General features: G+C 41.3%; 1 protein-coding gene across 9 annotated transcripts in view; it reads right to left on the bottom strand.

The window, feature by feature from the left end:
• Positions 1 to 303: 303 nt before the first annotated feature.
• ADAMTS2 (ADAM metallopeptidase with thrombospondin type 1 motif 2) overlaps positions 304 to 18,046 on the bottom strand; it is a 392,140-nt gene continuing 374,397 nt past the window's right edge. For 8 of the 9 annotated variants that reach the window (XM_053298177.1, XM_053298179.1, XM_053298182.1 and 5 more), the window contains 4 exons: positions 17,113 to 17,320; positions 12,968 to 13,097; positions 9,624 to 9,713; positions 304 to 2,203 (listed from right to left, as the gene is read on the bottom strand). In XM_053298177.1, the coding sequence (XP_053154152.1) occupies positions 1,740 to 2,203; positions 9,624 to 9,713; positions 12,968 to 13,097; positions 17,113 to 17,320 (892 nt within the window). In that variant the 3' untranslated portion in view covers positions 304 to 1,739. The remainder of the gene's footprint in view (positions 2,204 to 9,623; positions 9,714 to 12,967; positions 13,098 to 17,112; positions 17,321 to 18,046) is intronic. The other variant, XM_053298178.1, reaches the window with a different exon arrangement.

Below are 18,046 nucleotides of genomic sequence, written 5' to 3'. Positions count from 1 at the left end.
TCAAGGGAGGGGAAAGATGTGAAAATTGCTTCCCCTCCCCTCTGTGCCCAGTCTGCAAAGCAACCCTCAGGAACAGATCTCAGCACAGGGAAGTGCAGGACTGCTTGTAGATCTGCAGCCTTCCTTCCATCCCGGGAGGGTGGCAGATCATATCAACCATTTGGATTTGTTTATGAGCAAATGTGCTTAAGATCAGACTGTACGTTTGTCTTTGAACCAAATAAGCAGCAACAAATGGTGATGCTCCTTACCTCTATGCAAGCTTTCAGAAAGTGCTATGCACAATGAATCCAGTACTCAAAGGGCTGTCAAACTATACATTGTTATGATCAAAGCAGAGATTGTGTATACATGTATATATGCATAATGACATGTTTGCTTCTGCTACAGTACAGCTGTTCTAATGAACTGTTGATAATACAAGATGTTCACCACAATGACATAACATTGCACTGTAGAAAATGTAATGATTACATGAACAACTACATTTTCTTTACAAAAAAGCACCAATTTTTTGAATGAAAGGGAAGTCCAGTCACTTAAATTAATCAAAACATGGGGAAAAAGATGGGGAAATTATCTAAAATGTTAAACACTGTAGTAATGTGGGACTATTTGAGCAACCTAAGGTGATCCAGTGAGTTGTTATTATATTAATATTTTATTTTCAAATATTTCACACTCAGATGATGGTTTGTGTCTATGAACAGAAAGCTGTATTTCAGAAGTAGGTGCTAAAGTTTAGTATGTGGCTAATCTAGTTGAAGTTGGTGGGGCGAGTATATTAATGAATGATAAGGCTGTATTGGTCCCTTTGTATGAGAAAAAGAAAGCAGATACTGTTATGCCTTTTACTGGAACAACCTCCTGAGCTGGTATGTAAACTTTTTCTTCTGCAAGAAATATGGATTTTAAAGGCTAATTCAGTTGGATTTGTAATGCATATAGTAGCATAATGATCTTTCGTATTCCTTAAGAATATTCTCTGCCCAGCTGGATGTTGCACAGTGAGTAGCATCACCACTTACCTACTTTGTTTTTCAAGTGGTTAACATGAAGCACATATTTAAGTTTGATTCCTGAAACAGGGTCTAAGTTAGCTCCTTGATCTTGCAGTGGTATTTTGTGTTGCTGCCCAAGTATGGGAGCTGCACTATTTAATACAACAGAAAGATAGACATGGTCAGCAACACCCTAGATGCTGACATACTGACTTCAGAATAAGTTCCCCTGACACTGATTGGACTTATTTCCAATGGAATATTTTGAGGACTGGGGTGTTACAATAAAGCATACTCATGCTTTCCTGAAGCTGAGGTTCTAGAGGCTGTACTATATGCTTCCAAACATCACTGAGGATTTTGGATAGGCTATCACCATCTTTTCTCAATGATATTCCATGTATACCAGTAACATTCCAGTGGGCTCAAGCATATCCACTGCAGGAGCAAGAGATCACAAAAAAGTAAGAACCCTGCTGACCCTGGCTAGGTACCACTGTTCCTAGGGATTCAGTGAAACCTATTATTGCACTAGTTTCTGTGGCAATCTATAGCTCTACCCATTATTACAATATTTATATTAACCTTAATTAAATAACTCTAAATTTCCATTTATTGCAGGCTATAGCACCATTTCTGCCATAGCACCACTGTTATCATCTAGTCTCTGTGATGACATGGGCATTACTGCAGCATTGGTAGCATCTCTATGAGAGAAAAATGTGTCGTATTTCCATGTTAATGTAATTTCCTGAGCATCTCTCTTTTCCTTTTTTCAGCAATCAGCTCCTGAATTCTTTGGTTCTTTGTCCTTTCGTAAGGTGGTCTCCTTCTCAAGATGATGTTGTGCTGTGGTACTTCATTCTCCAGACCATGGATTTTATATGGAACGTCCACTGAGTTAACTTCTGGCCGATCTTCAGTTGCATTGGAACTAGTGATGTTCACCTTGGAAACAACTGGTCGACCTGATGTAGTATGTGGGATATGAACTTCAAAAGGTGTTGTAAGTGTGGGAATGATGTCTTCTTCAATATTATTAACCTTACTATGGCTGGATTCTGTTGTGTTGTCACTTCCTGTTTTATTCCTGTATGTATTACATGACCTGCAACACAGTTTATTGTAACCAGGAATTGCACAATATCGAGAGAGAACTTCCATGCGACAAAACATTGACTTGTCTCCTTGGCAATGTTCTTCTGGAAGAGAAAAATAGAATTATGTGTATGCTGTAATCCAGAGACATAATCAATCATACTTCGACTTAGAGGCTCTTCTCTAGATTGAGACATAATATAGACCCTGAACTGAAGCACTCTCAACATTCCTGAAGTGGTCAAACACTTGAAATCAAAATTTTGCATGCTTTTCCCGTCTTCACAAGATGTGGTGACAAAAGCCCCATTCACACATTATCTTCAGCACTTGTACAATGATTGTACAGTGTACACAGATACAGTTATTCACAATTTGATGCGGCTCACACAACCAAAAACAGGGTAGGACAAGTGTCCTACCCAGGTTTGGGAGCTGTGGAAGCAAACAACCAGGTAGGAAGAGGGAGCCGTGATTATGTGGGAGATAGGATCTGGGTAGGACAGTGCCATCCTACCAGCTTTCATACCCAGCATTTGACCAAGGTGGGAGGAAAAGCTTTCCTACTCAGCTCCTGCCTCCCACTCAGTTACTTCTCCCTTCTCCTACCTAGTTGTTTGCTTCCACACAACCAAAAATTGGCAGCGTGCACAGCTCCCAAACCTGGGTAGGACACTTGTCCTACCCAGTTTCCGGTTGTGTGAACAGCCTCATTATGGTGAACATAGGAATAGCAATATACTTCCCACCCAGCCTCTGGTTGTGTGAATAGGCTCAATGTCTGAATAGGGCTAAAGTGGTTAGAGAATTCTACTGCATTCCTGAATTCTGTGAGTTCTAGGTCCTCGAGACCTCAAACTGACAAATCATGCTTGCCATTGAAGCAAGGCAATTGATGGAGGCTATTGAAACTATTCCTGTCTGGCAATGATTTTATATCACTGAAAACCCCTTATCACATGGATAGCCCTAATCATATCAAGGATTTCTATATCACTACATACCCCTGTCAGCAGCTGGCATGGAATGTGGAAATACTATACAATACAGACGATTCACATGGTGAGCATCAGACATATGCTGCAAACACTGAATGGAGTTGCCACTATGAGAACATTTCAAACAGTTTCTTACATAGTAGCTATACCAGTAAAACATGTACCCCCTTTAATTTATCCAGCTGAAAATGCAAACCTGATCCATGAAACTGAGGAATTTAGAGACAGCCACCTAATGGTGCAGCGGGGAAATGCTTGACTAAGAAGCAGAAGGTTGCCGGTTCAAATCCCTGCTAGCACTATACTGGGCAGCAGAGATATAGGAAGATGCTGAAAGGCATCATCTCATATAGTGCAGGAGGAGGCAATGGTAAACCCCTTCTGTATTCTACCAAAGAAAACCACAGGACTCTGTGGGTGCCAGGAGTTGAAATAGACTTGACGGCACACTTTACCTTTACCTTTAAGTCAAGTTTACTCTAGAATCTGGTGTGCCTTAAGCATGGACTGGAATGGAAATGGTTCACAGGGAACTTTGAGTAACTTTTTAATTGCACTCCTGAAAATGTGTTTATACTATTTCTTTTACATTGTTGGCACCCATCAATGTATTACATGCCACCAAACTTGGTAAGCTGTCCCTAAAGAGTGATTAACACAGAAATGAATAGCTAATACTTGTTTTGATTTTTAGCATTCAAAAATGTTAATACTGGAAGTAGAACACAACGAAGAGTGAAGGTTAATTTTGATCAATTGTAGGAAAAGGTCTGGAGAACTTTTGAGTCAGAAAAAGAAATACAGCACTTAAAATCTTACTGTCACAGTGATACTTGTAAACAATTCAGATATGAAATCTGCCATATTAGAAGCAAGCTGGGTTCCTTTCATGAGGTGAAGCAAAGCAGTGGATTATTGGGGTGCCAGCAGAGTAAGAAGATGCCCCTCACCACCACCACCACCACCACCACCACCACCACTACCACCAGCAGACCAATCTGACACTTGCAAGATTTGCATGGAGCACAAGGAGAGAGAAGCAGCAGGATGTTGACAACCTTTCCTACTCTATCCACTCCCTGGAGCCACTTTCAAAGGCTGCAAATATTGGTTTTGCAGAGGGCTGGCCCACCAGAGTCCAGGGACAGGGCAGCATCTGATGCCTCTGCATCTTGGGCCACCCCTGCTTGCCTGCTCCTGCTCCTTTCTGCTTCTGACATTTTATATTTGGGGTAATGTGGCATCTGGAGGGGGGAATCTTACAGACAGGGAATGAACACCACCACCCTCAGATTATTTCAGCCAACTGTTTCTAAGTATCATTATGTATCTTTCTAAGTATCATTCCTGAAGAGGCATCATCTCCCTCACACCTTATTAACTGTGTTAACAACAGGAATGTCTAAAAATGATTTGCTTCCTGCATTTTGCCTGGTAATCTTACTCCCTCTGAGGGGGTGAAACAAAATAAGGTTCAGATACCCACACTTAAAAAAAAAAAAAAAAAGACACACACATTCAAACTCATGCATATTTGAAGGTATTAAAGGAGAACCTGCCTGAGTAAAGCTTTTGTTCAGTGGATAAAGCCAATTTGAGTTTTCTATTGCTTTCATATGAGTAAAGTTTTAGATTTACAGAAACTGGCATTGAATTATCTGATTATGCTACATTACTACAATAACTAATGGCTAATCTGTGCTAGTAAATGGCTAATCTGTGCTAGTAAATGGCTATGTTTTAATGTTGTGTTGTAACCTACCCAGAGAACAATTTGTTATGGGGTGGCTAACAAATAAAGTGGGCCAAAATTCAAATTAAAGTAAAGCAAAAGAAGGTGCAAAAATGCTATGGGCAATTTTCTTTTTATGAATACAGAATATGAAGTGTGGATCTAGATCGAAGAGTGAATCTTGTTCTATCTTACACATCTATGTAAAAAGATGCATGCAAACTTCTTTGTGGAAAAGGTGACCCATGTATCCATTTTCCAGGGGAGAGGAAGCATTTACGAAACTCCTGCTACAGTTTCACCAAATGCACATTGTCCCTGGAAAATGTTCTCCTTCACATATTATGCTTGCACACTTATCTTAGAAGTTGAATATGTGTGGTCATTCCTTCAAAATGTAATGTAGGGAAGAACTTTAAAAGAAAATGACATGCACATGCACATACTAAGTGTCCCTAGGAAGGGAGAAATTAGCATACCACTCAGAAGTGCTGCAGAGCTGAGGGTGTTGAAGCTTCATGTCAGCACTGGGATACTGAGCTTCCCAGTTGCCCTAATCTGGCCATCAGTTATGTTAAGCAAGCTTCCAGTGGTCAGAAAATAAAAGCATCCATATTCTGGTAGTTCTGTGACAATACTAAACCGGGTGCCAACTTTACACTTCAAATATTGTCTATAATTAATATTATATCTGGCTTTCCTTGCATTTTATTTTTTGAAATACACTTTGGTAAGGCACAATCCTATGCACATTTACTTAGGAGTAAGCCCCATTGGATTCAGTGGGACATAGCCCCAAACAAATGTGTATAGATTTTCAACCTTACTCTAAAAAAAATTGTCTTCTGGCCCAATGCTCTGCCAGTTCCACACTTGATATGGCAGCAACATTTACTGTTGGCATATTGATACACCATCAGTGTTTCCCACAGCTACCACATAAAGCACAAACAGCAGAATACATCCCCATACACTTTCACGCACAGCTGAGGTCCGATCCAGGTTCCCAGGTGCACTGAATGTACACACAAGCATTTAAGAATGTGTGTATCATTCACCTTTTATGTGCTTGCTACAGGAGACAACCAGATAGCCTTACATTCAGGCTAGGGTGAAGCAACTGCCCCAGGAAGCAGGCCTGCCAGCACTAAAGACACATTTCACCCATGAAGTACAATGCCCTGGGAATGTCTCCTTCACTGAAATGAATGGGTGCTGCACACAAGCATTTGCTATTGACCTGTTCCTGTTCATCTCAATGAAGTCCGCACATAATAACTTCACAGTGGATGGTGTTGAAGCTCTTCATTAATGAGAGGAGTGTGCCATTTGAGACTTCTGCTTTAGACACCAAAACGTATTTGGCCAGCCATAAAGACACTGATGTAAACATGTCAGACATGCATGCTTATTGTATAATGTGCATGCATGTCTGACATGTTTACATCAGTGTCTTTATGTGTGGATCTATCCTAGAACTGTTCAGCTTTGGCCCTCCTGCAGATGTTGGCCTAGAACTCCCATAATCCCTGGCTATTGGCCACTGTGGCTGGGGATTATGAGATTTGTAGTCCAAAAACAGCTAGGGGGGCAAAGCTGAGCAGGCCTGATCTATCCTAAGGCCCAAATGATATGTTACATGCAGGCCTGTGTAATGGTAGCTGAAGGACCCTTTAAGAACAGTACAGCTTATTCCCATGAAGGCAATCAGGATGACAGAAATAGTGGGATACTGGGATGAAGGAGTTTTTAACCCTTTCCTTGCCTGCCAAGCCAAATCCATTCCCCTTAGCAGCTATTGCCTCCATGAATTTTTAAATACATGTTTGTAAGCTTTCTGGAAAGGATGTAACCAACCATGATGCTATGGCAGCATTGCAGGGCTATTAGAATGGCACTGCAGGCAGGCATGGCAGCATGAGTGTCTGGGGTGTCAAACTCTCAACAACCACACTGCAACATATAGAATCACCTAATCAAATTCAGAAGCATTCACTGATTTTACATGATGTCTCTTCACTCATCCTCTAATTAAATAACATAGGGCAATAATGTGTTTAATTGGCAAACATATCAGTCTATCATATGCAAATCTTTTTAAATTTCTTAGCACAGATTGACATGACTGAACACAACTTTCCTTAAATTATCATGGACTACCAATTTTTTTGGGGTAATCTTTTTTGAAGTGATTCTTATGTTAACTTTAATGTGTGTTAAATAGTCAGTATATTATGAAATCAAGGCTCTGTTAGATCAGACTCATGGGGGCAGGGGAACTTCCCTACAAATTCTATGAAGCTAGAGATAACATGTCTTCTATATAATGAATGTATCCATTAAAATATGATAGCATTAGAATAGTTAGCATTAGAACTTTTTTGACTGTTCAGTATAAAAGGCAGTTGAAGCATCTTTAGAAAAATGCCTTATTTTTTTTTTTTTTCTGGCAGAAAAACAACCACCCCCATAACATGTAGCTCAAATGCAGAATCAAACGAGCTCCCATTCATAATTACATTGTGAACAATTCTGGAGGGGCAGCTGCAGTGAAAAAGATAGATCAAGAGTGTTATGGCATCTTAAAGAATAACAGCTCTATTGTGGCACAAACTTTTGTGGCCTAAACTTTTCTGATGAAGTGGGCCTCTGCCCACAAAACGTATGCTACAATAAATCTCAAAGACCTTCAGATAACACAGAACTCTGCTGTTTCTCCTAAACTTGTATACATCTGAATAAAATTTATGTTTCTCTTCCTAAAGCAAAACCGCCAGACCTACTGAACTTTCATCTTGTTTTATTTTGCAGAATGCATGACAGATTGGAAGTTAGGTCTTCAACTCAGCAGTAAGAAAAAAATAGTCATTTGCACAGTCACTTTGGTACACATTTCAACTGGCCTCATAAAAATATTGAAAAGCAAACTGAATTGGCACATCTTTATAATATGTTAAATACATACAAAACACTAATAAAATATCCCTGATAAACCAAAGTGCATAGAGATCTAGTGCACAATGCCCAGATACCTTATTGCACCATTCTCTATAGCCATCCATATCTTGAAACATCACTTAACAGTTGTCTATTTAAAGGTAACTAACAGTCATGAATAAATTGATAACAGTTAAACACCAATTATTGTACATAACAGTATTCAGTGCCAGATAACATGTCTTTGCCTTTTACGTTGCCATGTAAAATTACTAACATGTTGCAGGAAATCATCATAGTAACAGCAAAATTTAAATATGTGATCACATGATAATGACAATTTTGAAGTGCTACATTTGTTAAAAGATCCACAGGGCCATCTTCCTAAGGGATATGATTTGGTGGAAAGAGGTAGCAAGTAATTTGCTATGATACTCGGGGACTGATATGCTTCTGTTATTCAGTGTTATAAAATGCTTCAGTGAACAATGTTCTAGATCTTCAACACAAACACATGTTGAAGGAACAACACCTATTAAAACTGGATAAGGTAAAAGGTAATTGATCTTTTCTGAAGTCTGGTAATAATTTTTCCCTTTCTCATACATGGACTGTGCAAACTTCCTTCCAAATGTTTTATCATTCAAGTAAAACTTTCAAGTTTTATCATTCACTGTACATGAAGATTAATTCAGTGTAACAGTGCACTGTTTATGTTTAAAGCTGAAATTGGTGGTTAATGCCAATGCAATTAAACTTTAAGGCATTTTTCTAAACGTAGTTTCTTTACCCCCAAGCAAATGAAATAAAGCAATAAAAATTGAGGTAATTCTGTAGTTGTTCACACTGTTATGTTTGCCAGTTGACACATATCTATAGATCACATACATACACACACACAACTGAACCAGTCAAGTCAAACATGCAAATGGTGAAAAAAGACTGATGGATGTAATGATGTATAAAGAGTTCACTGTTGAGCAACATTTGACATTGCCATACTGTGCAATGTCATATTGTCTCAATGATATTAAAATACTGCACACCACAACCTGTAGCATAAACCACTTAAGTTTTTGCCATTTTGTTTTTTCTGTTTGCTTAAACAAACAAACATAAGGAACATTCTGGCACAGCTGTGTGAAGAAACGCTTGCTGTTTTGGAAAAGAAGAGCACATACAGGTCAAGGAGCTTCAATAACAGCATAGTACAAAAGCAGCATTTGACTGGAATATTGAGAGAGTCTCAGCTACTTGTAGTAATAAGATCTTCATGGTAACAAACACAAATTTTAAAGTCCAGGAATTTAAAAATTGTGAGGCATGAGTGTAAAAGCAATGACTGTAAAGAAAGATGGAATGAGTACTTCCACTGAGTTTGCCTACTCTGCAAAAACACTGAAGCTAACCTGTTGTGAGATAGAGGACCTTTAGACAAAAGGAGAACTTTAGCACTACAAGGTGTCATTATTGTGATGTGATCACATTCACAATAAGTTCTCGGTTTCACCATCAAACTGAAATCATGAGCCAGTTAACAGCCTTTTTTCACCATCACCAATCAACAAGCAAACTGATACCAGCTCACTTTTTAGAGGACTTGCAACACACTGTGGAGTCCTACTTCACACATCCAACACCTTCACAATCTCTACTGCCACTGCTACTCAATCTCCAGAGAAGAAAGACACTGTGCGCTAAGGCCCAGCACAGGGGGGAAAGATTCAGCCCAAGACAGAACTTGGCAGACTCAAGGAAATTTTCCATATAGAAAGAAGAATAGAGCAGAAGGCAAAGTCCACATTTGATGTGGCATGCATTTAAGGGCAAAGGCAGAGTTATAAATGGGTCTTTTACTTGAAGATATTTTCTGGATAGGATAATCTGGGTCCGGTCTTGACAGCCATTGTATCATGTACGTTTTCTTTGATGTATCTGATAAATTTTCTGAAAGAGAAAAAGGGTAGAGAGTGGGAAGGAAAGAAATATAAGCATATTTGTAGCTTCTTAATGCACCATTTACAATCTTTGGTTGAGTGAACAGAATTAATAGCTTCCGATCTAGTAAAAAAAGAATTACTCTTTTAAAAAGCCACAGCTACACTTGGAAAAATATGACTACAATATTTATTTAAAGGATTTAACAGTTTGTATATCTCTGTTCAGATTTACCAAGTACAAATAGCTTGGAACATAATGATGATAAATGTCTCCAGAGAGGCCGTAACAGGGGAAAAAATGTCTATGTGAATATTCAAACAGGCTTCCTATAACCTTGCGGCTTCTTCACACATCATGGTTTTTAGGTGAACAGCTAAACGGTAAAGTGTGAATGTGACAAACAGTTGCTTGAAAACAACTGTTACAACTCTCTGAAAAGTGTTATTTTGAGATGTAGAAGAGTGTTCCTCTTTTGTTCAGAATTGCTTATTGACTCTCTGTTGAATATACCCCCAGTGGCAAACCTGGGCTTGTTGATAAGTAATATGGCCCTAATAGTACCAAATAAGGTAGATTATTCCTTTTTTCTTGTACCCAGTCAAGGAAACAATCCCACAAAACACAAAAGAAGGAGTGGAGGGAAGAGAAAGGTCATCTTAGCCTGCTAAACACTCAGGCCACATTCGCAGATAACATGAAGACGAAGTTACACGGGGCAGACATTGGAACTCCGTTGCATACAAGTGCATGCAACTGTGGTTTCGTGGCAAAAGCGACCTGCAAATGCCTCACCAAACTCCAATTTGTACCTTTGGTTTGTAGTAAGTTTCACCACCCCAACCTGAGATTTAGTGGTGGTGGCAGAGTTACGACCTAACATGGACAGTGCCATAACCGTGGTGTTACTCACTTTCTGGAACCACAATCACAGAGATGGCAGAGCAGACCTGTCCAGGATTGCAACTGCTCGATGCCTGTGGCGCTTCTTGCTAGCCATTTCTCCGAGCACTTGCCCCACCCCTGTCTCCAATCCAACAAAGCAGTTGCCTGGCAACAGGTACACTCCAACATCCCAGTCCAAACTTGTCAGCCTGTCAAATGGCCAAGTCACACAGGGGCATTCCCTTTTCCCATTCTGTCCCTTGCTCCACCCTCCTGGCAGACAGGAGAGAAAGGGGACGGGATGACAGGACAGGCACTAAGTATTTTGCTCCCCGAAAATGAAGTGACAACGATGTATGTTCACAAGCACACACTCCTTCGAGATGGCAACACAGACAGGGCCATTAGAGTGCTGGGACAGGGCAGTGATTATGGCAGGGCAGCAATACCCAGGGCCGGCTTAAATAGGCAGCCCCAAGCAGGGATTCTTGAATGACTAAGGTCTATTTTTTTGTACAATGATGTTGGGGAAGGGGGGCCCAGCCCCAAATTGGGCAGAATCGCTAAGCCCCTGGTGGCGCAGTGGTAAAACTGCTGCCCTGTAACCAGAAGGTTACAAGTTCGATCCTGACCAGGGGCTCAAGGTTGACTCAGCCTTCCATCCTTCCGAGGTCGGTAAAACGAGTACCCAGAATGTTGCGGGGCAATATGCTAAATCATTGTAAACCGCTTAGAGAGCTTCCAGCTATAGAGCGGTATATAAATGTAAGTGCTATTGCTAATATGTGATGACAATTCCCCTTCTCCTACGGACTGCTCTCTCATGAGAATGTCAGGCCATGGGGACCGGATGACAGATGCCAAGTTGCTCTATATAAGAAAGCCGTGGGCATGGGTAGCCTGCCAACAGCGCTCCTGTCTTGGTGAGCTGTCAAAGTGTGCCCTCTGGCATTTGAACATGTCCGTTTTTGCCCAGAATGGTGACCCCACTCTCCTGGGGCTGCTGGAAATCAGGGCTCCCCTCTCCCATGATACCCTGTGGCGGCAGTTCTGCATATGGCACAACGCCAGACTGAACCTGGGAATTTTGAATTAGCGTAAAGATCGGTCACTGTTTCCTCATTCTGCACATGTGACAAGACCCGGAGCATCAAGATATTTTGTTGAGTGAAATGCTTCCCTGGAGAGGAGGGGGTAGCTGTGCAAAAGTTCTGTCATCAAGCAGAGAGAGTGGGGGCCCCACGCAAGCCGGGCCCCCTTTGTTGGGTTTGCTCAATTTATGAGCGTGCAGTCCGACCGAAGACCAAAAGTCTAGATAAGCATAAGGTCCTCCCCAGTGGGCTGGTCTTCTCATGAGAGTGCTGGCCTGCTGGCGGGAAGCTGCCAGGAGGGCAGGAGTGTGGTTTGGTCTGCATTGATTGCTTTTCCGGGGTAAGCCTTTGCAAGACCATCCTTGGTCACAGTGGGCCAGACCCCAGGATCCTTTGCCCTCCCTCATATACATATCCCCTCTTAGGAAGTCATCATGTTCCCTTCCCTTTCCTGAGTAACAGGGAAATAATGCCCCCCCCAATTGTGCTTGTGAGATACAGTTTTGTTTCAGGGCTCTTAGGAGAGTGGCAGTGCATTCGCTGTCAGAAGAAGGGCTTGCATGGCATGGCATTTAAAGGATTTAAATACCCTTTCCCTGCCAAGGGCAGGTGGACCACTCAGAAAAGGCTCAATTGCGCTCAGCACACCCCTTTTAAGATCATGGCCAATGGCTGCCGCTCTAGTGACGTGCTGATGCCTTGCACACAGTCTTGTGACGTGAGTGCTATGGAGCTTGGTGGAATGTGGCCTTGGTGGACCAGAAGGAGGGAGGGGACAACCAGCCTTGAAACCAGAGGCTGCTGAATGTTTGGATGAACTACCGCGATGCAATGCACGGTTAGAAAAATTAACTGTGGGTCCAGTAGCCTCCTGTTTCATGTTACCTGCAAATGTGGCCTCACTTACTCAATTCCCAGTGCCAGTTTTCTGCAAGTAATTTGATTAACTAACAAAGAAGAGCTGCTGTAGCCTGAACATCAAGAGTTTCAATTTCATTCAAAGAGCATGCCTTATTGCTTCCCCTTCAGCTTTCATTGTTATACCATATCCATCTGCTGATATCTCTTATTTTCTGGGAACAATTAGAAACTACACAAAGATGTCCATTTATGTAAATATTTCCACCTTTGACAAATCCAAAGCCACTGACATTGGGAACATGGTGCAGACTATTTGAACTACAAAAAAGGAAATGTGCCTTTGTTTTCCTGTCAGATAGGGGCTAGATGTTCTAAAAATCACTAGCAATTTTTTTAAAAAGTCAAAATATAGAGCTTAATACTCACTGGGACATACGGGTAGTCTACAGAACCTTATTGTATCTGGCTTCTCTTCTTTACAAAAGCCAATCACATTTTCTCTTGTCCTGCACAGCACTTGCCTCTCTTGAGTACCATTACCACAGGTTAAAGAGCACTAGGGAAAAACCAGGAAAACAAAGCTTCTTTTGCATATTTATTTTCATTAGGCATATATTATAGGTAATGCGATTTTTGTAAAAGCAGGCATTTATTATTACCCACTGCTGTCCATCACTTTTACGATGCCAGTACACCCAGTAGTCCTATACCAAAAATGAAGCCTTATTGTTATGTATCATTATTTATTTATTTATCAAATTTGTACACTGCCTTAAACTTTCATCAAGTTAAAAACCTTTACAAAAACTTAAAACAATTTAAAAATTTAAAAATAAACTAGAGATTAAAACCTAAAAAATTTAGGAAGCTGAGAAAGCTTGGATGAAAAGATGGGTTTTCAGGTGTTTTTTTGAAAATTGTCAGAGATGGGGAGGATCATATCTCAGCAGGGAGCGCATTCCACAATAGGTTATATACCAAACCAGTAGGCTATTTACTAAACTACCAGTCCAGAAATCTCTTCCAGGCACAGGAGGAACATTGTCCACCCAAAATGGCTTCCCCACTGATTTCAATGCAGTAAAGCAGATTTACAGATTCACCTGTTAATTTTGTGTGTCTGTGGATCTACTCCTCTGTTGGACCAAATAGTTCACGTGCATAAATATGTGATGCCATAACTCATGTGGGACTCCGGATTGGGGCATCCACATAGCTAAAATGTTTACAGTCAGACAACATTGGCAATCAAATAGAAGCTGAGGATAATTCAGCTTCCTGAGCTGGCAGCGAAGGGCCTTTGACTGGTTCATTCCAAATTACTGTGCTAGTAACTGCAGGGATGCTCAGAGTTCCAGAATGATTCCTTAATCTTAAGAATATAAGAAGGATTCTGTTGGATCCGACTATCAGGTCCAGCTTCCTGTTTCCACAGTGGCCGACCAGTTGCCTCCAGGAAGCCCATATAATAAGCAGGACATGAACGCAACAGCTTTCCCCAACAACTAATATTCTGAGTTATACTGCCTCTGAACCTAGAAGTAGCATCATGGGCATTGCCAGCACTGGGCTATGTAGGCACATGCCCAAATAAATGATTTAATGTCCTGGTCCTCTGCACTGCCTGGTAAGCAGGATTATATAGTTAATGCTTTAATTCCCTTTAATTACACTCCCCCTGAAAGATCAAGTACGTAGCCTGGGAGTGCTCCTGTACCCAGATCTCTCCCTGGTTTCTCAGGTTGAGGTGGTGGCCAGGAGCGCTTTTTATCAGCTTCAGCTGATTTGTCAGCTACGTCCATTTCTAGAGGTGAATGACCTTAAAACAGTGGTACTTATACTGGTAACTTCCAGACTTGACTAATGTAATGCGCTCTACATGGGACTGCCTTTGTACATAGTCCAGAAACTACAATTGGTACAGAATGCGACAGCCAGATTGGTCTCTGGGACAACAGGAAGGGACCGTATAACACCAGTTTTGAAAGAAATGCACTGGTTGTCGATATATTTCCGGGTGAAATACAAAGTGCTGGTTATTACTTATAAAGCCTTTAATGGCTTGGGACCGGGCTATTTAAGAGAGCACCTCCTCTGTCATGCACCTGCCCGCCTTTTACAATCTTCTGGAGAGGTCCGGTTGCAGTTGCTACCAGCTCGTCTGGTGGCGAATCAGGTCTGGGCTTTCCCTGTGGCTGCCCCAGGGCTTTGGGATATGCCCCCTGCTGAACTAAGAACATCTCCTTCTCTGTTTGTTTTCAGGAGACCCTCAAGACTTTCCTGTTCTCACAAGCTTCTAATTAGAATTTTAATAATTTGTTTTATATTGTTTTTATCATGTTTTATGTATCTTAACCCATGATTTTAATGTTGGGATTTGTACACTGTCTAGAGATTTACATATCAGGCAGTATAAAAATATAATAAACAAACAAACTTTGTTTTGTTTCGACCATGCTTTATTTTAAAAGGTGGCGGGGGGGTGGGGGGGTAAAAAAGCATCGCTTGTGTGTGCAAGAGTCAGATATCATTGCATGCTTCCTTGAGATTAAGTCTACTGAACTCAGTGGGACTAACATCAGTGGGACTATCAGGTCCAGCTTCCTGTTTCCACAGTGGCCAACCAGTTGCCTCCAGGAAGCTCATATAATAAGCAGGACATGAACGCAACAGCTTTCCCCAACAACTAATATTCTGAGTTATACTGCCTCTGAACCTAGAAGTAGCATCATGGGCATTGCCCATACATAGGATCAGTTACATGCTATGGATGTGCAAAACATTTTGATGCTGAAACGTTTTGAGAGTCTCAAGTTTGAAACAAAATGCCCTTTAAATAAAGGGCCTGTTTCAAGCTTGGAACAAAACAACCCCATTTTGATTTGAAATACTTCAAGAGCCATTTTGGAAGGGCCTTTCCCCCCTTGCTGATTGGTTTTCTTGTACTGGCTTCTGATTGACTTGTGATCCTATGGGGGTTTGGGGGGGAAGGTTAAAAATGTGTTTAAAATCACAAAAAGAAATCACCCATTTCTTTTGTAGGTTGGGTGGTAGTTAGATATCACCCACCATGCACTACCACCCAACTCACTTTAGTATCCCACTTCGGTGTCACATGGGCAGGCTGCTGGGTGCATGCGTGGAGGCCATGTGCGTTCTGTTGCCATGCGCAGGCTGCTGGGTGCAGTGCCGCAGCTGAGTGCAGAGTTCTGAGTGGCGAAGAGTGGCACCAGGAAATTGGGTAGGGTGGCAGAGGAGCAGCTAAGGGGCAGCTTTACTCATGCTTAAAGGTACTACTCCCACCCTGCCAAAATGATTCAGTGGGTCCCTAATGGACACGCCAAATAAATTCGTACACATCCTTAAACCCAACCCCTTACTTTTCCAGAACAGCTGGTCTTAGAGTTCTGAAATTGGGCACCCATGTAGTCCAAGATGGCAGGACTCTGTGTATTGTTATTTCAAGGAAAAGTGGTCAATCCTGTGATTTAATGATTTTTTCCCCTACTGCAGTAAAGCTGCCAGAATGAGTTCTTTCTATCCATTAAATACTCCACATCTAGTGAAAGAGAAACGGTTACATACTGTATGTAAACAAAGAACATTAAAAAAACACAACACAGTATGCTCAAGTTGGTTTGTGATCCAAAAGGTCTGCATGAGAACTGTGAAGCAAGGGATATGTGTTGTGCTTTTAATTTTTTTCTCCCCTTACGAATGCACTATATGTCTAAGTTTATTTTGTGTTTTAACTGTGGAGCAAGGGTCACCTGTTGCGTTCTAGTTAGCCTGTGAGTGGTCAAGAAGCTATGTGAACCCACTGGGGCTTGTGTAGTCTTTTGTGTGGGGGGGAGTGGGGGGATTCAGATCTGGTACAGATCTGTGGGATAAATCATTATCAAGATGATTTATGGATCATTTGGGTGTTGTGTAGTCCTTTCCCTTCCAAATGCCCTTTGCCCCTGACCTGTGGGTTTGTGGTGAAATATCTATATCTATCTATCTATCTATCTATATGGAAAAGATGCTTATTTTGCGATGGGGGGTGGGTGGGTGACCTGTAAGCAAATTAGATCTAGGGTCAAAAATTACCTAGCTGTTCCTCTGTTTCCCATTCTGGCAAAAACCATTTTTACTCTAGGAACATACTGTATTGACCTGAATCAAATACTAGTTTCCCCCCAAGTTCTCTGATGTTAGAAATCAAGGGGTCATCTTAAATTCAGAATTGTTGTCCTTTTGGGTTAATATAGGTATAATCTGAATTTAACCTCTATTTTTAAGGGGCTCATCTAAAATTCAGAGTTGTCTTGAATTCAGGTAAATACATGAGGCCTGTGCAGGCCTCATGGGCATGTTCCTGGCAGCGAAAATGGAAGGGAAAAAAGTGATAATCACACCCAGCCCCTTGTCTGCTGGCACTAGGACATGGAACTAGGCAAGAGTGCTGTAAAGCTCCAGCCTTTTTATGACACCAGTGGGCTACTTCCACTGATGTAGGCCTGTGTATCATGCCAGACTATATAAATATATTAAAATAGAAGTAAACAATATTGCAGAGTCCTGCTTACCTGTGACCAGGGTCCTATCCGCCATTGTGCAGGGCAAAGTTCCCGGTTGCAAGCCCTCCTGCCCTCTGGACGATCACTGCTGCAGTACTTGGTATGAACGGAGCGGTTTGTGTTGTCATGCAGTGGTTGGATACATCGGACAGAACGCACCTGATACCCTGTTTTTCCACAGGTTTTGCTGCAGGGTTCCCAGTCTCCTGTAACCCATCTAATTTAATGAAAAACAGTCCAGACAGGTATGTTGATATCTCACAGGCCTTACTCAATATATGTAATTATCAGTTTCAACTTCTCACACTACATCTTGACTATGATTCAAATAACCAAATACATAATACATTGAGGTCATTCTCACAATCGAAAACTGTGTTCTACCCAGGTTTGGGAGCTGTGTGTACTCCCAATTTTTGATTGTGTGGAAGCAAGGTTAGAGGAAAACCTGGGTAGAAGTGATTGTGTGGAAGCAAGGTAGGAGAAAAAGCTACTCAGGTTTTCCTCTAACCTTGCTTCCACACAATCAAAAATTGGGAGTACACACAGTTCCCATACCTGGGTAGAACACAGTTTTCGATTGTGTGAATGACCTCATTGTCAGCTATGGAAGGTACACATCTGTAAATCACTTTAAAATACACAAAAGCATTAACTAGGAAAGGTCAGATGTCCACTACTGTGGTTTTAAAGGGATTTCTGTATGTGTGATATTTCACAGCTGATATTTTGTACTCCTCTTTTGATACATAATTTCTTATTAGATAGGTTGAATTAATTATTTTCACAACTTGTGATTGCAGAATAGTCCCCCCCCCTTATTTTGTCAGCTCCTTAAGTTGATAGGGTAAGTAAAAAAAAAATGCATGCATCTACATGTCATTCAGATTGCATCCCAGTCTGAAAGGTTGGAGCACCTGTGAATGCAACAGGCCTTGGCTGG

The sequence above is a fragment of the Hemicordylus capensis genome, chromosome 2, assembly GCF_027244095.1.
Source record: "Hemicordylus capensis ecotype Gifberg chromosome 2, rHemCap1.1.pri, whole genome shotgun sequence".
NCBI lineage: Eukaryota > Metazoa > Chordata > Lepidosauria > Squamata > Cordylidae > Hemicordylus > Hemicordylus capensis.
The sequence above is the reverse complement of the archived record's forward strand: the minus strand, read 5'-3'. Positions and strand labels throughout refer to the sequence as shown.